General features: G+C 42.3%; 1 protein-coding gene across 1 annotated transcript in view; it reads left to right on the forward strand.

The window, feature by feature from the left end:
- Positions 1–21938, forward strand: part of LOC149980799 (basement membrane-specific heparan sulfate proteoglycan core protein-like) — a 162250-nt gene that overhangs the window by 38965 nt on the left and 101347 nt on the right. The window contains exons 2-3 of the mRNA XM_090185681.1: positions 18526–18801; positions 19444–19728. Coding sequence (XP_090041807.1) covers positions 18526–18801; positions 19444–19728 — 561 coding nt within the window. The remainder of the gene's footprint in view (positions 1–18525; positions 18802–19443; positions 19729–21938) is intronic.

Raw genomic sequence — 21938 nt, forward strand, 5'->3', positions numbered from 1 at the left:
ATGACTCCAACCTAAGTGTATGTAAACTTTCGACTTCAACTGTATATTGGTCATATTGGTCAATGCTCCCAAGTGGCGCACAATGGGATTGCCTTGCAGTTCTCCAGCTGTATCCACAGAAAGCGCACAAGGTTCAATGCATGAGGGCAAGCGGCATGGGATGGGCCATAGAGCCACGCACAGAAGACGGACCTAGCCCATGGGATAACCCGCCACACTGGGTCGCACAGAGCAACACTTTAAGGGGCATTGCACTAATAATGGCACTGACAAAGGAAACGTTCCCGCTGTTCTTAATGCCGGTCTGCACGTTCAAACTAAAACAATGTAACTAATAATGGCATCTTTATGTTTTCGTTAATAAAATAATGATACAAATACTCTTTCAAAATGCCATTGTTTATTTGGTTATGTATCGATAATGAATTACTATGGGAATAAATATCACTGAATTACAGAAATATTTAAACAGAGTTAATGAAAGTAAACAAATTGTTGCTTACTGGAGAATACTCTTTCAAACACACACGGTCACGTTGCACAGCGTCATTATGGCTATTAGCAGGTAGCTGGACAATAAACTTTCCTAGACGGAGGGTAGGGGGAGAATTCTATCGTCAAATGTATTTCTTAGTTCGGTTGGCTGTATAACAACCGGCCGTGATTGCTGCCTGCCATCCAGGACCTCTACACCAGGCGGTGTCAGAGGAAGGCCCTAAAAATTGTCAAAGACCCCAGCCACCCCAGTCATAGACTGTTCTCTCTACTACCGCATGGCAAGCGGTACCGGAGTGCTAAGTCTAGGACCAGAAGGCTTCTCAACAGTTTTTACCCCCAAGCCATAAGACTCCTGAACAGGTAATCAAATGGCTACCCGGACTATTTGCATTGTGTGCCCCCCAACCCCTCTTTTACGCTGCTGGTACTCTCTGTTTATCATATATGCATAGTCACTTCAACTATATCTACATGTACATACTACCTCAATCAGCCTGACTAACCGTTTTCTGTACATAGCCTCGCTACTGTTATTTTCAACTGTCATTTTACTGTTGTTTTCATTTCCTTACTTACCTATTGTTCACCTAATACCTTTTTTTTGTACTATTGGTTAGAGCCTGTAAGCATTTCACTGTGACAAATAAACGTTGATTTGATTTGATTTGTTGCAATTTCACTTTAATCCACCAGAAAAGACAAAACAAATAATACAACAAAAAGTATTATTGTTATTATTACGTATCACATCCGACTGTGATTGGGAGTCCTTCAGGGTGGCGCACAATTGGCCCAGCGTTTCTCTCCCTCTAAAAACAGCAATTCATGTTTTGGCCTTTACAAATACTATTTTGGCATTTATTCAGATTACAATCACTCATTTTTTGGGGGGGAAAACGAAATAACCTCCAAAAATATTGTTATATATTATCAAGTTGATGGCACAGTCATATACTGTAGCGGCACCTATATAAAGCTGAGTGACTCACTCATTCATGGCTTTGGATGAAAATAAATAAGCACCTACATTCTTTCTGATAGTCTTTAATAAAGAAATGTTTTGGTTATCCTGACCTTGACACCATGTAAAGTATTATAATAGTCCATTATGGCTGTTTGCAGGACAATACACCTTTACCAACACCTCTCTGTATTTTGATACTTTGTGGATGGGGCCTCCCCAGTGGCGCAGCTGTCTAATCAAATCAAATCAAAAGTTATTTGTCACATACACATGGTTAGCAGATGTTAATGTGAATGTAGCGAAATGCTTGTGCTTCTAATTCTGACAATGCAGTAATAACCAACGAGTAATCTAACCTAACAATTCCAAAACTACTACCTTAAACACACAGTGTAAAGAATATGTACATAAAGAATATGTACATAAAGATATATGAATGAGTGATGGTACAGAACGGCATAGGCAAGATGCAGTAGATGGTATCGAGGACAGTATATACATATGAGATGAGTAATGTAGGGTATGTAAACATTATATTAAGTAGCATTGTTTGAAGTGGCTAGTGATACATTTTTAGATCAATTTCTATCAATTTCCATTATTAAATTGGCTGGAGTTGAGTCAGTATGTTGGAAGCAGCCACTCAATGTTAGTGGTGGCTGTTTAACAGTCTGATGGCCTTGAGATAGAAGCTGTTTTTCAGTCTCTCGGTCCCTGCTTTGATGCACCTGTACTGACCTCACCTTTTGGATGATAGCGGGGTGAACAGGCAGTGGCTCGGGTGGTTGTTGTCCTTGATGACCTTTATGGCCTTCCTGTGACATCGGGTGGTGTAGGTGTCCTGGAGGGCAGGTAATTTGCCCCCGGTGATGCGTTGTGCAGACCTCACTACCCTCTGGAGAGCCTTACGGTTGTGGGAGGAGCAGTTGCCGTACCAGGCGGTGATACAGCACGACAGGATGCTCTCAATTGTGCATCTGAAGAAGTTTGTGAGTGCTTTTGGTGACAAGCCACATTTCTTCAGCCTCCTGAGGTTGAAAGGGCGCTGCTGCGCCTTCTTCACCACTCTGTCTGTGTGGGTGGACCAATTCAGTTTGTCCGTGATGTGTACGCCGAGGAACTTAAAACTTACTACCCTCTCCACCGCATCGCAATGCAAAATGCGTTGCTACAGATACCCGTGCCGGTCTCCACCGGGAGACCCATGAGGCAGCTTTTGGTTTTAATTTAGAATCCTCCAATCCTCTATATGTAATTATTGGCGGAGAGTCACGTCATATTTTTCGATACACTGTAGGCCTTCCGTAGGCTACATGAGTCTCACTAGTGTTGAGTAATGTGCTGTTAAAAGTGGTCTGTATTATTTATTTAAATTGATTCCCAATAGGATTTGAAGCAATAGCAAAAACTATTTTAGCATCGTTTCGCCATTCTCTGATACAAGCAAGGGGACTGTTCTTGATAAATCAATGAGATTTTTATGTTGACCAGACACACACATGAAATACACACACATGAAAAATGCATTATCCTGATACACATCTCATAAACAACACACTAACAAATACATATCTATGTAGACAGTTTTTAACTAAATGTGTCCCTCAGAACCATCTGAGTAATGAATAAGTTAGCTAGCTGACTGTGGTTTTGACACATGCTATTACTGAGCAGTAGTGTGTGTGTGAAGAGAGAGGGTGAGGAGAGGGAAAGAGGTGGGGGTGAAGATGTCTAAGTGGAACAACTGAGGTTAGCACCCTAGGCTTGAAGGGAGGCCTATAGTCAGTATCTATCTAGCTATCTATCTGTGCATTGTGGGTGGAGAGATGAAACAACCATCTGCACATTCTGATATCAAACTACAAGCTCTGATCTCATCTCAGGTATCTATTCTCATTTCACCCTCCTTTTATCCAATAAAGAGGAAGGAACCAGTGTGAGTCCATGTAGCGAATCACAAGACGTTTGTCAGAAAATAAACTCGCAAGCAACTGTTACTCTTTTTTTTCACAGTCTTTGTACATTTCTGTAGAATGCTTCTCTCTATTTCTCTGTGTGACGGTAAAGAGGCGTGAACTAATCGATCTGTCATCATATAGGAAGTAGAGGGGTTTGTCAGAAGAACTGTAGTTCAGAGTTCCAGCAGGACAGAATGGAGTCCACCTTGATCTGTGTGTTACTCTGTAAGTACTGAGTGAGTGTGTTTGTGTATGAACAATAATTACCTGATTAATTAACTAAGCCTTTGATGGAAATAAGGATTAAGACAATCATGTAAATGAAGACAGTTTCATGTTTTAGCTTTTTAGTGTGTTTTGTACCTTATTGATAAAACAGTGCAAATACTTATTAGTAAATTACACTAAAGTTGGATAGCAGCAAATATGGTGTAGGTCTACAGATGAAGGATCTTAATTTGGTCACTCTTTTGTTGCTAAGAATTGTCATTAACCACAGGAAATGCAGATTTTAACAGTATTGCACTTTTCATGTCGCCTAATTTTGGCCAGCTAATATCCTAACCACCAATCAAGCAACATGTTGGACTAAATGTTTAAATCTGGTTGCTGCAGGATTATTTTGCTGTGAACATATAGTTTAATTTAAGATCATATATCTGTATATGAGGTGGGGGTGGATGACCACCCTACACTGAAGTAGCATCTCTATGAGAACCTGAGCTTGTAGAGCAGATGGTGTGGTGGTGTGGTGAGCATTAACCAGGTCACCACTCAGGAAATAAAGAGTAGCTCTAACTCAGTGGTTACTAAATGTGCTGTCAATGACGATGAATGCAAAATGCTATATTTGTTGGATGTGTTCTAGTATCAAGTTGTGAATATTGTAAATGGTTGAGAGTTCCGCCTCTACAGATATAGTAAACTGTACTAAGAGATTGATGAGTGTTGACAAGCTATACCTCATGGTGCTATGGACAAAAGAGACTATCAAGACTGAAGACTAACAATGCTATTCATAAGGTTGTCTTCAGCTAACGTGGTACTATCTAGCTAGGCTATTAACCAACTAGGTGAACACTAGCTAGCTAGCACCAAAAGCTCACGGCTAATCATCGAATTGCACACGGTTCAGCAATGCTTTTCCCCCAAAGTTATTATGGGCCCTGTACCCCATGGAAAACAAACATTCTCAGGCAGCTCTCGATCAAGTCCAGTGAGTTTTGTAAGGTTTTACTGAGTAACGGCCTGTGCTGAGTTTAAGCCACACTCCTAGTCCTCACGGCTAATGAAAGCTAGCTAACCGCCGTCTGGGTATAGCCATTTTTGCCGTTGTATTTAGTTCGCCTTGCATTGAGTTGCTTTGTGCCTACTAACTGAACCAGACCCACTTTGTGGGGATTCGGTCCACTTGAGTTATTTTGCTTCAAGTGCTTGTTTGATGTCACCTCTTTGACGCCACTACCTCTGGTGAGCACGAGTCACCTGGCACCTGATGCACACTAATTACTGTCTACTATTACCAGTTGTGATTTAGGCATGTAAATATTGGTGGGGCCCCAAAAAAAGTGGGATGCATGCCAGCAAATCCACTACACAACACAACACTAAACAATACATTAATTGCACTATAACGGTGACAAACGTACCCCACAAACTGTTAGGGCCAAAAATAAAGCTGTCCCAACAGCAGAGTCACAACAGCAGTCACAACACCTTACCACTGCTACACCTGGCTATCAGCGTAGCCTTGTCTGGCAGCGAAATAGTTCATTCAGCCTCATTTACTGCCTTTTAAAAAAACATAGCTGATATGGCTTACTTGCTTAAACAAATGGTGTCTACTGACAATTGAGATTTATGAACTATAGCATAAGGGGACGACAAGTGGATAAGAGGCAATCCGCAATTTCGATTAAGACATTAATGAGTGAGCTAAGATGGACGTAGTCTATATAACTATTTGTTCAGCACTTTTGAAATATAGTGACAGAATTCAGAACATGAGCCGTACATACAGTGTTCTCCCTGTACACCAAGTCAGAACCGTAGGACAAATAAAGGGGGCATATAAGCAGACAATGAAAGCTCTTACAATATTCGATGATTACATTTCTCAAAAACAGGTTATAGGCTACATGTGCACCACCAAGTCACAACAGTAGATGAAATTAAGAGGTGAAAATGGACCACATTATTAGGGTGATCCACATGTTCTTCAAACAGCTTACTACACAACATACACTTAGTATTACTTTCTTAGCTACAGTATACATATATCCCTGTCATATTACATAATTTATGCAGCAGCATACAATGCATTTTTGGACTCACCTTGTTGTGCTGTGTTCACTTGAACAGGAAGCTGGCGTGGCGGTCCTTCGTGGACAAATTTTGTCATCAATCTTTGTCATCAAAGTCTGGCATTCTCTGGATTTATGGTGCTTTCAAGACAACTGGGAACTCTGGAAAAAAAAGGTTGAATAATGATGACATCAGTGATCTTCGAGTCGTAGCTCTAGAAAGAGGCCAGAGTTGGATGAAAGTTCAAAACGTATAGTCCCAGTCGTAGCTTGATTTTCCAGTGTTCCCAATTGTCCTAAACTCACTATAGTCAGATTTTGCAGTTCTGAGTTAACAGTTGCTCTGATCAAGGCACAAATCATGCTTCATTGACAGCATGGCCACTGTTGATTGTTTATCATTTTAAACTAGGGAAATAGACCCCTAGTCTTAGACTTGGGACCACACAGCCACTCCCCTGAGTAGCAGGCTAATGATTGCTTTGCAATGCTTGCAGATAAATTTGCGATTTTCAACTTGTGTAATGTTTATCTCCAAAGGCCGATGAGCACCGGCACGTTTTATCTATAATTTCTCTTCATTATTTCTCTTCAGATGACAAGGATTAAAAAGGATATGCCAGTAGATTGTCAAGTTGATTCATGATGATGACTGCTACCTAAGATTTTGAAAGGATTAGTCCAATCAAAGCTACTGTACATGATTTGACGTCATTTTATCTGTGTCCAATGACCTTGAAGCTTCTTGGATGGGCAGTTCTAATGTAACTCTAAGGCAGCACCCAAGGGGCTAGAATTTTAGAGCTCTATCCTTAGACTTGGTGGTGAAGTAGTGTCCTTGAGTGACAGAACACTGAGCCAATCACAGTGCAACGCTCCGTATTTTCTGCTGGCTTGCCCCACCACCACAGAAAGCACTGAGCTAGGCTGAAATATGCAGCCAACAAGTCCAACAAGAGTGGATACAAATTCATAGCTTTAACTAAATATGACAAAGCTAAGACAATGTTGAGAAATGTAGTAAAGTAATGACTTCTCAAATAAGTTACGCTAAACGTTATTTTGGCTGACAATGTGTTGGCTACGCTATGGTTACGAACCACATAGCATATCATAGCACGTCTGTATATTGCGCTGTAATGTACAATTGACCTTATTTTAGTGCCCAAAAAAAGTCATACTTCCAGGTCAAAAGTAATATGAATATCATTGTAAAGTACAATTTCTCCCCTGTCCAGCAAAATCAATGATGAGACCTTCATGCCGCCCGGCTCTGCGTAATTAAAGAAGGCAATGAGCTCTGTCGAGTCTTTTTAAAAATAGCGGCTGGGGAAGCGAAACCTAGTGAAAGGGAAGGGGGAGATAAGCCATGTGGGAAAATAGCTTTTTCACCCGATCTGCCCAACTTATCATCTCTAAAATGTAAATAAAACACTATAAAGAGTTTGTATGTGTCATTGCATACCTATTTGAAGATTTGTGTTGAATTTGAATAGGGCTTTTAGGGCGGCGCTAAAGTTATCTTCAGAAGTAAACAGCTGCTGTCGCGGCTTTTGAGAGTCATGACGGCTTGCAATGATGATGTAAAAATTAATGCATGCAGTTGTACAATTGACTAGATTTCCCCTACCCTGTCCCTTTCTTGTTTTTAATGCGTGCTGTACATTACATAATGACACGTCACAATTTAACAGCGTCTGAGGGCTCAGTAATTTCAACTTTTCTCCAAAACGATCGGGCCATTACCATGTCAATCAACGCTTGGATAGAAACACACCCCAGATGTTGATGCCAACACAGTTGCTACAGTCCCATTAGTTTTCATTGCAGTCTCATTTGAATGTAGCCTCGCAAATTTGTTCAGAATGGGGTTAGTCAACAGTAGGTGACAGCATGTTAGCTAGCTAACAAACTTGTCTACATGCTATCTACCTAAATACCCAACATTTATTGACTTGATTATTCACATCATTCTTAGCTAAGTGGTATAGTCTTTGTGCGTTCTCAATGAACATAAATTAGCTCAGGCTATCTACTCTAATTTTAGAGCACTCTGGTCTGAGTGTGCCAGAGTGCAGAATATTTGGTGAATTTGCGAATGCTTAACACCCGTTGAATATGGCCGGTGTCAGAAAACATTGGCAAAAAAGTCTCATTAAATTGTTGCCAGCAACCCAGTTACAGTCACCAATGCTCTGGATAACATGAAAACAGCCTAACCAGCTCTGCTGTGGTGAGTAAAATGGTCAGAGTAAAGTGTTCTCTCATTTGTGCCTGGAAGTAGCTAGCCAGTTAGCTTGTGATGTGGGCTTCACTGCTGTTGTGATGGTCAGAACGCTCAGATCAACCCTAGTCCTCTGCCAGTGTGCGCTCTGAACGCTCTGACTTTCAGCATCAACTTCCTGTAGACAGGCATGGTGCTACGCTAGTATGCTCAACTGAAAGGATACCGTTCGTTTACAGTATACTTACATGGCTAAATAGTAAACTCAGCAAAAAAAAGAAACGTCAATTTTTCAGGACCCTGTCTTTCAAAGACAATTCATAAAAATCCAAATACCTTTACAGATCTTCATTGTAAAGGGTTTAAACACTGTTTTCCATGCTTGTTCAATGAACCAAAAACAATTAATGAACATGTACCTGTGGAACGGTTGTTAAGACACTAAGAGTTTACAGATGGTAGGCAATAAGGAGGCCTTTCTACTGACTCTGAAAAACACCAAAAGAAAGATGCCCAGGGTCCCTGCTCATCTGCGTGAATGTGCCTTAGGCATGCTGCAAGAAGGCATGAGGACTGCAGATGTGGCCAGGGCAATAAATTGCAATGTCCGTACTGTGAGACGCCTAAGACAGCGCTACAGGGAGACAGGACGGACGGTGGATCGTCAGACCACGTGTAACAACATCTGCACAGGATCTGTACATCTGAACATTACACCTGCGGGACAGGTACATGATGGCAACAACAACTGACAGAGTTACACCAGGAACGCACAATCCCTCCATCAGTGCTCAGACTGTCCGCAATAGGCTGAGAGAGGCTGGACTGAGGGATTGTAGGCCTGTTGTAAGGCAGGTCCTTACCAGACATCACCGGCAACAACGTTGCCTATGGGCACAAACCCACCATCGCTGGACAAGACAGGACTGGAAAAAGTTCTCTTCACTGACAAGTTGCGGTTTTGTCTCACCAGGGGTGATGGTCGGATTCGCGTTTATCGTCGAAGGAATGAGCTTTACACCGAGGCCTGTACTCTGGAGCGGGATCGATTTGGAGGTGGACGGTCAGTCATGGTCTGGTGCGGTGTGTCACAGCATCATCGGACTGAGCTTAATGTTATTGCAGGCGATCTCAATGCTGTGTATTACAGGGAAGACATCCTCCTCCCTCATATGGTACCCTTCCTGCAGGCTCATCCTGACATGTCCCTCCAGCATGACAATGCCACCAGCCATACTGCTCATTCTGTGCGTGATTTCCTGCAAGACAGGAATGTGAGTGTTCTGCCATGGCCAACTATGAGCCCGAATCTCAATCCCATTGAGCACGTCTGGGACCTGTTGGATCGGAGTGTGAGGGCTAGGGTCATTCCCCCCCAGAAATGTCCGGGAACTTGCAGGTGCCTTGGTGGAAAAGTAGGGTAACATCTCACAGCAAGAACTGGCAAATCTGGTGCAGTCCATGAGGAGGAGATGCACTGCAGTACTTAATGCAGCTATTGGCCACACCAGATACTGACTGTGACTTTGGATTTGGACTCCCCCCCCCCCCCCCCTTTGTTCATGGACACATTCCATTTCTGTTAGTCACATGTCTGTGGAACTTGTTCAGTTTATGTCTGTTGTTGAATCTTATGTTCATATAAATATTTACACGTTATTACGTTTTCTGAAAATAAATGCAGTTGACAGTAAGAGGATGTTTCTTTTTTTGTTTATATAGCATGTAGTATGTACTCATTAAGTATGTACTATACAGTATGTTAGTATGGGTTTTCGGACACAGCCCATGTTTGTATGCGGCTTTATTAACTGAATTATGTATTTTTTACAATTTTTGCAAACTGATATATGACACATTAATGCCAAAATAACATGCGAAACAAGCAAAAAATGTGAGGCTCATAACAGGTTCTGCCCCACATTGTTAGGCCTGTCCAGTACTTTAAAAATATCCTCTCCTGTTGTCCTGGTTTCCAGTGGTTTGCAGAAGTGGATGTCTTCTTTAATTGACCCCCCATAACCGTAACGGACATAAGACCAGGAGCTGTGCCAGGCCCGCCACATCTGTTGACTCATCCAGCTGTAACGCAACAAATGTAGAATTACTGATGCTAGCATTGGATGTGCTCGTGGAAGCAGAACAATGTGTCGTCAACAGGTGCAGGTGTAGTACTGTTCGTAGCTATACTACCAGTATAGCTGCTATGTGTCTCTGGATGTGGGCCTTACTTTAACCATTTATCAATGTCAAACAGAATGAGCAGCAGCTACGTTTGTCTACATACGGACCGTTAGTGGAATGCCCACGAGAGAGTAAATGTTCATGTGGATGTGGATGTTATGTGGACTCGGATGTTAATTATTTGACTAGGCTACCTGTATTTGACATTGTGTTATTTCGCTGAACACTAGATGGTTTCATTTAATTTTTGGCAGTGAAATGAGGCTACACAGTCAAAAAACACCTCCCCCAAATGTATAGCCCTTTGGAAAACAACAATGGACTGTTTGAAAATGTGAAGAAAAATCCCCCAAAAATTGCCGTACCCACGACGGCATTGTGCGTATCCCTGTTTGGGAATACCTGGTTAACACTTTGTTCAGTCACCTGACGGTTTAAAGAGACAGTGTACAATTTTCAATGTAATGCAACTCAATAGGAAAATAGTGTTTTTACACAATGTAGAATCCTAATATTCCAGAAAGTATTGCAATTTCAATGACAGGTATTCATATACACATTTTAGCTTTTATAATAAACCAATGCCTTTACAGTGTTACATATTAGTTTCCAGGGCACAATATGTGCTTCAAAAGTAGCTAGAATTCATATAGGCCCAATATGAGCTGTATATCAATCAATATAACACACTATTTTCTGGTGCTCCTAACTTTTTGAGAGCACCAGTGTTACCTGCATGCTATTGTCACGAAGGGTTAATACTGTACCATAGCGAACAAAGAAATGGTCTATCCTCTATCAAGGCACAAGGCGAGACCCAGATGCAGACACAGGAGGCAGATGGTTGGAGTCTTACAATGTTTAATAATCCAAGGGGTAGGCAAGAGAATGGTCGTGGACAGGCTAAAGGTCAAAACCAGATCAGAGTCCAGGAGGTACAGAGTGGCAGACAAGCCCGTGGTCAAGGCAGGCAGAATAGTCAGGCAGGCGGGTACAGAGTCCAGAAAACAGGCAAGGGTCAAAACCGGGAGGACTAGAAAAAGGAGAATAGCAAAAGGAGTGCGGGAAAACCACGCTGGTTGACTTGACTAAACATACAAGACGAACTGGCACAGAGAGACAGGAAACACAGGGATAAATACACTGGGGATAATAAGCGACACCTGGAGAGGGTGGAGACAATCACAGGAACAGGTGAAACAGATCAGGGCGTGACAATCCTCACCTGGATGCTTTATCCCTCGGGGCAGAGCCGGGGAGAAAAGTTAAAGAAAAGAGAAAAGTAAGAAGGGAAAGAGACAAGCTATTGGAGAAGAGTGGCTCTTAAGTACACTCTCTGTTTTATTCTTGTTGACTTTCTCTTGGAGAAGAGTGGCTCTTAAGTACACTCTCTGTTTTACACTTGTTGACTTTCTCTTGGAGAAGAGTGTCAGCCCCGTATGTACACTCTCTGTTTTATTCTTGTTGACTCTCTCTTGGAGAAGAGTGTCAGCCCCGTATGTACACTCTCTGTTTTATTCTTGTTGACTCTCTCTTGGAGAAGAGTGTCAGCCCCGTATGTACACTCTCTGTTTTACACTTGTTGACTTTCTCTTGGAGAAGAGTGGCTCTTAAGTACACTCTCTGTTTTACACTTGTTGACTTTCTCTTGGAGAAGAGTGTCATCTCCTTATGTACACTCTCTGTTTTACACTTGTTGACTTTCTCTTGGAGAAGAGTGGCTCTTAAGTACACTCTCTGTTTTACACTTGTTGACTTTCTCTTGGAGAAGAGTGTCAGCCCCGTATGGACACTCTCTGTTTTAGTGTTGACTTTCTCTTGGAGAAGAGTGTTATCTCCTTATGTACACTCTCTGTTTTACACTTGTTGACTTTCTCTTGGAGAAAGGTCCTTTAGTGAAAGACAGTGCAACAGTTTATCCACAGCTGTTGTGTTGTCTCTAAAGACACACGCGTGCATGCGTGCATGCATGTGTGTGTGTATGTGCGGGTGGATGCATGTAACTGTGTACACGTGTGTGTTTGTTAAGTGGGGGGGTGGCTGGGGGGCTGAAGTTGTTCAATTTACTTGGTGATCAGTGGAACAACTGAAATTAGTTGGTAGGCTTGAAACCTGACAACTTAGCAAAGGGCCTATAAGCATCTGTTCTATTCTCGTTCCATCCTCCTTTCCTCCAGTAAAGAAGAAGGAACCAGTGTGACATCATGCAGTGTGGGGCCATACAGAGAAGTTGGTCAGAAAATAAACACGCCTTTAAACACTGCTGTTTTATCTCACAGTCTTTGTTCATTTCTGTAGAATGCTTTTCTCTCTATTCCTCTGTGTGATGGTAAAGAGGCGTGAACTAGAGGTCAACCGATTCATGATTTTTCAACGCCGATACCAATTATTGGAGGACCCAAAAAGAGTCGATACCGATTAATCGGATGATTTTTTTATTTATTTATTTGTAATAATGACAGTTACAACAATACTGAATGAACACTTATTTTAACTTAATATAATACATCAATACAAACAATTTAGCCTCAAATAAATAATGAAACATGTTCAATTTGGTTTAAATAATGCTAAAACAAAGTGTTGGAGAAGAAAGTAAAAGTGCAATATGTGCCATGTAATAAAGCTAACGTTAAGTTACTTGCTCAGAACATGAGAACATATGGTGGTGGTTTCTTTTAACATGAGTCTTCAATATTCCCAGGTAACAAGTTTTAGGTTGTAGTTATTATAGGAATTATAGGACTATTTCTCTCTCTACCGTTTGTATTTAATTAACCTTTGACTATTGGATGTTCTTATAGGCACTTTAGTATTGTCAGTGTAACAGTATAGCTTCCGTCCCTCTCCTCGCTCGAACCAGGAACACATCGACAACAGCCACCCTCGAAGTAGCGTTACCCATCCAGAACAAGGGGAACAACCACTCCAAGTCTCAGAGCGAGTGACGTCTGAAACACTATTAGCGCCCCCCCCCCCCCCCCCCACGCTAACTAGCTAGCCATTTCACATCGGTTACACCAGCCTAATCTCGGGAGTTGATAGGCTTGAAGTCATAAACAGCTCAATGCTTGAAGCACAGCGAAGAGCTGCTGGCAAAACGCAGTAAAGTGCTGTTTGAATGAATGCTTATGAGCCTGCTGGTGCCTACCACCGCTCAGTCAGACTGCTCTATCAAATCTTAGACTTAGTTATAACATAACACACAGAAATACGAGCATTAGGTCATTAATTAATATGGTCAAATCCGGAAACTATCATCTCGAAAACAAGATGTTTATTCTTTCAGTGAAATACGGAACCGTTCCGTATTTGATCTAACGGTGGCATCCATAAGTCTAAATATTCCTGTTACATTGCACAACCTTCAATGTTATGTCATAATTACGTAGAATTCTGGCAAATTAGGCAGCCCAAACTGCTGCATATACACTGACTCTGTGTGCAATGAACGCAAGAGAAGTGACACAATTTCACCTGGTTAATATCGCCTGCTGACCTGGATTTCTTTTAGCTAAATATGCAGGTTTAAAAATATATACTTCTGTGTATTGATTTTAAGAAAGGCATTGATGTTTATGGTTCGGTACACATTGGAGCAACGACAGTCCTTTTTCACGAATACGCACCGCATCGATTATATGCATCGCAGGACACGCTAGATAAACTAGTAATATCATCAACAATGTGTAGTTAACTAGTGATTATGATGGATTGATTTTTTTAATAAGATAAGTTTAATGCTAGCTAGCAACTTACCTTGGCTTACTGCATTTGCGTAACAGGCAGGCTCCTCGTGTTGTGCAATGTAAAGCAGGTGGTTAGAGCGTTGAACTAGTTAACTGTAAGGTTGCAAGATTGAATCCCAGAGCGGACAAGGTAAAAATCTGTCGGTCTGCCCCTGAACAAGGCAGTTAACCCACCGTTCCTAGGCCGTCATTGAAAATAAGAATGTGTTAAATAATGCCTAGTTAAATAAATTAAGGTGTAAAAAAAATATATTTAAAAAAATTTGCCAAATCGGTGTCCAAAAATACAGATTTCCGATTGTTACTTGAAATCGGCCATAATTAATCGGCCATTCCGATTAATCGGTCGACATCTAGCGTGAACTAATCATCATATAGGAAGTAGAGGGGTTTGTCAGAAGAACTGTAGTTCAGAGATCATCGTCAGGACAGAATGGAGCACACCTTGCCTGCAGCAAAAGCCTCTATCCCGTCCTCTGGCTAGGCAGAGTACTTTAGGATTTTAGTCACTTCGGTGTAACAAGGGCCTTGCCGTGCGGCCCCACCAACCCTTCCATGTATTCGTAATGGCCCTTCGCGTGAGTTGGGTTTGTTCCTTCGTTAACGTTGTCACTCCCTTATTTCCCGGTCTAGTATGGGGCCTTGGGTAGATGAGGACTTTATTACTTTATGTTTATAGACTCTTCCTATACTCCCTTACCTTGTGTCTTCCTCTCTATATATCAATACCTAATAACTTATTTTCTGTTAGTTATTATGCTCGTCAGCTAGTAGTCACTTGGAAACTAGTATTGCTATATGTATTTGACTTTCCCAAAGATATATTATTGTCCACACAATGAAATATTCTTTAGTGCAGTCACTTTAACCTATAACCAGGGTCACTTTCTGTTCAGTGAGAGTGTCAAAGGCCTTTGCTCTCCAGATCGTTCATCTGGCCCAGTTGTCAAAGTTTCAAGCTTTTATTAAGTCACTCTGTTTTTGTCTTTATACACATTATTACAATTCAATGGTTCTACAGTACCAATACATCAATAATGCTCAATCAATCCTTAATGCGCTATGCTATGCCAAATAATATTGCAAATATAATTCGCTTAACACACTTCTTATAACTCTTAAACAAAGCAAATAGCCATATATTTACCTTAAAGCTCTATTCCCTTGGTCCTTCCCGAAACTGCTCTTTATAAGAGTACTAATATTTTCGCAGCCTCCGCTGTTTATAATACTATAATTTCTTATTTAGTCTGAATTTCCTATGGTTACACTTTTTACTGCCTACTGTTTAGATATTGATTCCCTTTTATCGACCCTTGGCTACTACGAGGCTTACTTATTTCTGGGCTTTTTCAAACTTGCCAAACTGCAATTGTCAATGACACACGAAAGATGGAACTTGCTGCTCCCAAGAGTTCTCTACGCCTCGCGCTGTTGACGGGTGAAGTTCTCTCTTTCACAACTTTGTTCTCTTATTCTTTTTAAGTGGTGTGAGCTTCCAGTGTACAACACAATTCTTAAGATATACCAGTCAATAGTTTGCTCGTGCCTTGATGTCAAAGTAGGCAATACAAACAGAGTATAGTATAGAGTATAGAATCTGATGATTCTCTATGATGTCCAAATCATATGGGTTGAGGATCATGTCTAGGCACGGATCTCTCCTCCTTTTATACCTCTTTTAGATACTCAGTTAGGGGGAAGATGTTCTGGAGTGCAATCTATCTTAACACAGTGTGCCATTACATTATGTCCTTGCCACTTTTCTTTGCCGCGTGCTCAAGATTATGTAGCACTTAGTCCAATGTTAGTTCCTTCAGCACTGATGCCCATAAGTATTCTTCCGTTGGGGGCGTTGGTTTGGTAGGTCTGTTCATACCACTCCTCCTCAGTCTTCCTGTAGGTTGGTTCATGTTTAATGCCCAGTACTTGTAGTTCCGGTGCATTTGGCTCCCTCTGCTGGTCGCATGCTGTTGTGGCAGTTTCTTATTTTATTCCCCAGTCAATAGTTGTTCTTAGAGCCTATAAATGTGGCTCTGGATCTGGACTGGGCACTGAGGGAGGGGTCTGATCTTTTTGGGCTTTTGCCACATGAGTGAGTGTGTTTGTGTGTGAACACTAATAAACGGATATAGTAAGCCTTAGATTGAAAAATAAATAATACATTAATGTAAATTAAGATTGTTTCATACTTTAGCTTTTTTGTGTTTTATACCTTATTGATAAAACAGTTTAAATGCTCATTAGTAAATGGTACTAAATTAGGATTGCAGGACATGGTGAGTCAGTGGCCATTTAAACTACCACAAAACGTCCACGCTGCCACTTGTTGTAAACGGATGAAGAACAGGGCTAGGGGAATTAATGTACATTGTTTGTTTACACTGACATTGTTAACAAACATTGTCATAAAATAACAGTATATTTTGTGCTATGATGGGATGTGACAGTTGTGACAACCTGAATTTCACATGATCTTATGAGAAGTTACTGTGATAACATGTGACAACATCTAAAAGCAACATAAGATCAAATTAAACTACACAAGTGAAAATATTTGACAACATGTGAAAACATGATCTCATGTGAAGTAAATGTGACATGGAGATGCAACATTTCAACATGTAAAATGAAACTACACATGACAACATTTTCACATGTAAAATAGCAAATTAGATTTTCACATGTGAAAGTTGTGCAATTCACGGTTACTAGTCCAACGCTCTAACCACTAGTCTACGCTGCCATACCAGGCTGTGATGCAGCCCGACAGTATGCTCTCGATGGTGTTCCTGTAGAATACTGTGAGGGCATTCAGGAACCGGACAAATTGAATCAGCCACATGAGGTTAAAGAGTCGATGTTGTGTGTTATTCACCACGGTGTCCGTGTAGCTTTACCATTTAAGCTCCTCGGAGAATTGTACGCCAAGGAAATGTACATTTTTGCCGTTTTCACGATGGCCCCATTGATGAGGATGCCTGGTTCCTCCTGAAGTCCACAATGAGCTCCTTTATTTTGCTGACGTTGAGGGAGAGGTGGTTTTCCTGGCACCACAGTCAGAGTGCCTACCTCCTCCCTGTAGGCCATCTCGTCGTTGTTGGTAATCAGGCCTTCTACTGCCATTTCATCAGCGAACTTGATGATGAGTTGGAATTGTGTGAAGCCATGCAGTTTTGGGAATACAGAGAGTAAGGGAGGGGACTAAGTACACATGCTTTTGGGGCCCCACGTGTTCAGAATCAGTGTGGAGGAGGTAATGTTGCCTACCTTCACCAGCAGAGGGCAGCGTGTCATTTAGTCCAGGACCCAGTTGCATAGGGAGGAGTTCAGTCCCAGGGATTTGAGATTTCTGGTGAGCTTAGACTGCACTATGGTATTTAAGGCTGAGCTGTAGTTGATGAACAGCATCCTCACAAATACACTCCTCTTGTCCAGGTGGATGAGGGCTGTGTGCAGTGAAATGGCGATTTGGTCGTCCGTGGATCTGTTGGGCTGTAGGGGGGGGGGTGATTGAGTCTTTGAAAAGCCTCTCGAAGCACTTCATAATGACGGAAGTGAGTGTTATGGGTCAGTAGTCATTCAGTTCAGTTACATGGTTTCACACGTGAAATTATATTTCACAAATGCAAAACATGGACATTTCAAACGTGAAATCATGTTTTTTCTGTAACGATAAGCTGAGGCAATTAAAAGTTATACTGTTCAAGGATGAATAGCTATTAATCTATGTAGAAATCAGAGATTGCACCTTTAAATTAAAGTACAGGACAGATTTGGTAATCAGTAACCTGAATATGGCATGTTTTTATTTATTTCAAGCTAATATTTGTGCAATGTGACTTTCTTTGTTTTAGTGCTGAATACAACCATCAACTCTGGACACTCTGAAGATGATGATGGTAGATATTTGTTCACTTCATCAAGCCTCCATCTCTTAATGCTTCATCCTATTTCTTTATTTGTGAATTTTAAAGTTGATTTTGTCTGGACATGTTTTGAGTGTCTCAAAATAACATGTGTAAGGGAATTGTATCATGCTGGTTTGATTGTGTGTCGAAGGCTGTTCTGACCATACACCCCCAGATATTCAGTGGAGAGTCTGTCACTCTCAGATGTGACATACAGGGGGAGGAGTCACTGACTAGAAATACACATGGAGAACACCCAGTCCAGATCAATGCCTCCGTTCTTATAACCACTTGAAAGTGGGCCTCATTTAAAGGATGCTGTTTAGTTGTTTTAAAAACATATGTTGTATGTTTCTGCAGCTCTGCTCAAAGCTACACTGACTGTAGAACCAAACCCTGTGTTCCCTGGAGAGACAGTTACTCTGACGTGTTCAGAGTCACTGATTCTGACAGTATCTGGAACTATCAGTGGTACAAAGACAGGAAAGATAATGTACTACCCCAGTATGTCAGACACACTATAACAGGAGACACCCTCACCATCAGCACTCGGCGGTCCCGTTCTGTGCGCTTGTGTGGCCTACCATATTGCAGCCGTTGTTGCTCCTAGACGTTTCCACTTCACAATAACAACACTTACAGTTGACTACAGTTAGCTCTAGCATGGTAGAAATTTGACAAACTGACTTGTTAGACAGGTGGCATCCTATGACGGTGTACAACTGTTTCTACAGCTCTGCCCACGGCCTCAGTGAAGATAGTCACTCCACAGGGTCTCCTTTACCCTGGAGAGACAGTCAGTCTGCAGTGTGACATATCAGACTACACAGACTGGACGTACGGCTGGTTCAGAGACAACCATCACCTTCCCAGTCAGACCAGTAAAGCCATAGATATCACCATTCCCATCACTCAGACTGGTCAGGTTGGTCAGTACAGATGTGAGGGGCTGAGGACAGATCGGCCACAGATGCCACAACCCAGTGATGTCGTCACCATCAGTGTCACTGGTAAGTTCACTATAGTCAGTATCACTATAACAATGTAATTTGAAACAGATACTCATGTATCCAGTTTGGAACGCAGTAGTTAGTATTTCAACCGAGGACAGACAATTTTTCTTGTGTGGCCTACCACATTGCAGCCGTTGTTGCTCCTAGACGTTTCCACTTCACAATAACAACACTTACAGTTGACTACAGTTAGCTCTAGCATGGTAGAAATTTGACAAACTGACTTGTTAGACATGTGGCATCCTATGACGGTGTCACATTGAAAGTCACTGAGCTCTTCAGTAAGGCCATTCTACTGCTAATGTCTGTCTATGGAGAGTGCATGGCTGTGTGCTTGATTTTATACACATGTCAGCAACGGGTGTGGCTGAAAAAGCCGAATCCACTAATTTGAAAAGGTGTCCACATACTTTTGCATATATAGTTTATATGTCTAAAATAATAGTTACCGTACTACTTACTGAAGTCAGATCATACTTTGGAAAGATTGTTGCTCTGACTGCATTTGTCTTTATATACATTTATGTAAATTCTAACTGAATGTAGTCAACATATGTAAAATATACTTTTATCACAATGTTACAGCATCAGCTGAATTACCAGGCATGTATCCAGATGTTTTGTGCATTATTTTCACAGCTCTTCCCAAAACTACTCTGACTGTGAAGCCAAACCCTGCATACACTGGAGAGAAAGTCACCCTGAAGTGTTCAGTTGAGTCTGACAGTATCTGGAGCTATAAGTGGTACAAAGACAGGAATTATAATGTCGTATCCCAGTCTGTCAGACACACTAGAACAGGAGACACCCTCACCATCAGTAGAGCTGCTGAGTCTGACCAGGGTCAGTACTGGTGTGAAGGAAACAGAGTGTCTAGACCCACATCTTCACAACCAAGTGATCCTGTCACTCTCACTGTAGAAGGTGAGTTACTTTGTGTTTTTGTCATAAAGATGGACACTATTTATATTGTGTCAGAATTCTTAGTTAAAGTAATGGGACAGTGTTGGTACAGTGTTGGTACAGTGTTGGGACAGTGTTGCTACAGTGTTGGTACAGTGTTGGGACAGTGTTGGGACAGTGCTGGTACAGTGTTGGGACAGTGTTGCTACAGTGTTGGTACAGTGTTGGTACAGTGTTGGTACAGTGTTGGGACAGTATTGGGACAGTGTTGGTACAGTGTTGGTACAGTGTTGGGACAGTATTGGGACAGTGTTGGTACAGTGTTGGTACAGTGTTGGGACAGTATTGGGACAGTGTTGGTACAGTGTTGGTACAGTGTTGGGACAGTGTTGGGACAGTATTGGTACAGTGTTGGTACAGTGTTGGTACAGTGTTGGGACAGTATTTGGACAGTGTTGGTACAGTGTTGGTACAGTGTTGGTACAGTGTTGGGACAGTATTGGGACAGTATTGTTCTGTGAAGTCTCCAATCTCCAAAGCAATAACAAACATATTGTTAATTAGTTTATTACATAGTAATTGTTTATACACATACTGTATTTCTATTGAGAGGAGTCTGTCCCAAACAGAAGTCCAGTACCCAGTTGCACAGGGCGGGGTCGAGACCCAGGGTCTCGAGCTTGATGACGAGCTTGGAGGGTACTATGGTGTTGAATGCCGAGCTGTAGTCAATGAACAGCATTCTCACATAGGTATTCCTCTTGTCCAGATGGGTTAGGGCGGTGTGCAGTGTGGTTGAGATTGCATCGTCTGTGGACCTATTTGGGCGGTAAGCAAATTGGAGTGGGTCTAGGGTGTCAGGTAGGGTGGAGGTGATATGGTCCTTGACTAGTCTCTCAAAGCACTTCATGATGACGGAAGTGAGTGCTACGGGGCGGTAGTCGTTTAGCTCAGTTACCTTAGCTTTCTTGGGAACAGGAACAATGGTGGCCCTCTTGAAGCATGTGGGAACAGCAGACTGGTATAGGGATTGATTGAATATGTCCGTAAACACACCGGCCAGCTGGTCTGCGCATGCTCTGAGGGCGCGGCTGGGGATGCCGTCTGGGCCTGCAGCCTTGCGAGGGTTAACACGTTTAAATGTCTTACTCACCTCGGCTGCAGTGAAGGAGAGACCGCATGTTTTCGTTGCCGGCCGTGTCAGTGGCACTGTATTGTCCTCAAAGCGGGCAAAAAAGTTGTTTAGTCTGCCTGGGAGCAGGACATCCTGGTCCGTGACTGGGCTGGATTTCTTCCTGTAGTCCGTGATTGACTGTAGACCCTGCCACATGCCTCTTGTGTCTGAGCCGTTGAATTGAGATTCTACTTTGTCTCTGTACTGACGCTTAGCTTGTTTGATAGCCTTGCGGAGGGAATAGCTGCACTGTTTGTATTCGGTCATGTTACCAGACACCTTCCCCTGATTAAAAGCAGTGGTTCGCGCTTTCAGTTTCACGCGAATGCTGCCATCAATCCACGGTTTCTGGTTAGGGAATGTTTTAATCGTTGCTATGGGAACGACATCTTCAACGCACGTTCTAATGAACTCACACACCGAATCAGCGTATTCGTCAATGTTGTTGTCTGACGCAATACGAAACATGTCCCAGTCCACGTGGTGGAAGCAGTCTTGGAGTGTGGAGTCAGCTTGGTCGGACCAGCGTTGGACAGACCTCAGCGTGGGAGCCTCTTGTTTTAGTTTCTGTCTGTAGGCAGGGATCAACAAAATGGAGTCGTGGTCAGCTTTTCCGAAAGGGGCCGCCCCCAGGTGGTGAGGGTAGGCAACAACATCTCCTCCCCGCTGATCCTCAACACTGGGGCCCCACAAGGGTGCGTTCTGAGCCCTCTCCTGTACTCCCTGTTCACCCACGACTGCGTGGCCACGCACGCCTCCAACTCAATCATCAAGTTTGCGGACGACACAACAGTGGTAGGCTTGATTACCAACAACGACGAGACGGCCTACAGGGAGGAGGTGAGGGCCCTCGGAGTGTGGTGTCAGGAAAATAACCTCACACTCAACGTCAACAAAACTAAGGAGATGATTGTGGACTTCAGGAAACAGCAGAGGGAACACCCCCCTATCCACATCGATGGAACAGTAGTGGAGAGGGTAGCAAGTTTTAAGTTCCTCGGCATACACATCACAGACAAACTGAATTGGTCCACTCACACAGACAGCATTGTGAAGA

Source organism: Oncorhynchus mykiss, chromosome 9 (genome assembly GCF_057628025.1).
Source record: "Oncorhynchus mykiss isolate SJ-2025 chromosome 9, ASM5762802v1, whole genome shotgun sequence".
Classification (NCBI taxonomy): Eukaryota; Metazoa; Chordata; class Actinopteri; order Salmoniformes; family Salmonidae; genus Oncorhynchus; species Oncorhynchus mykiss.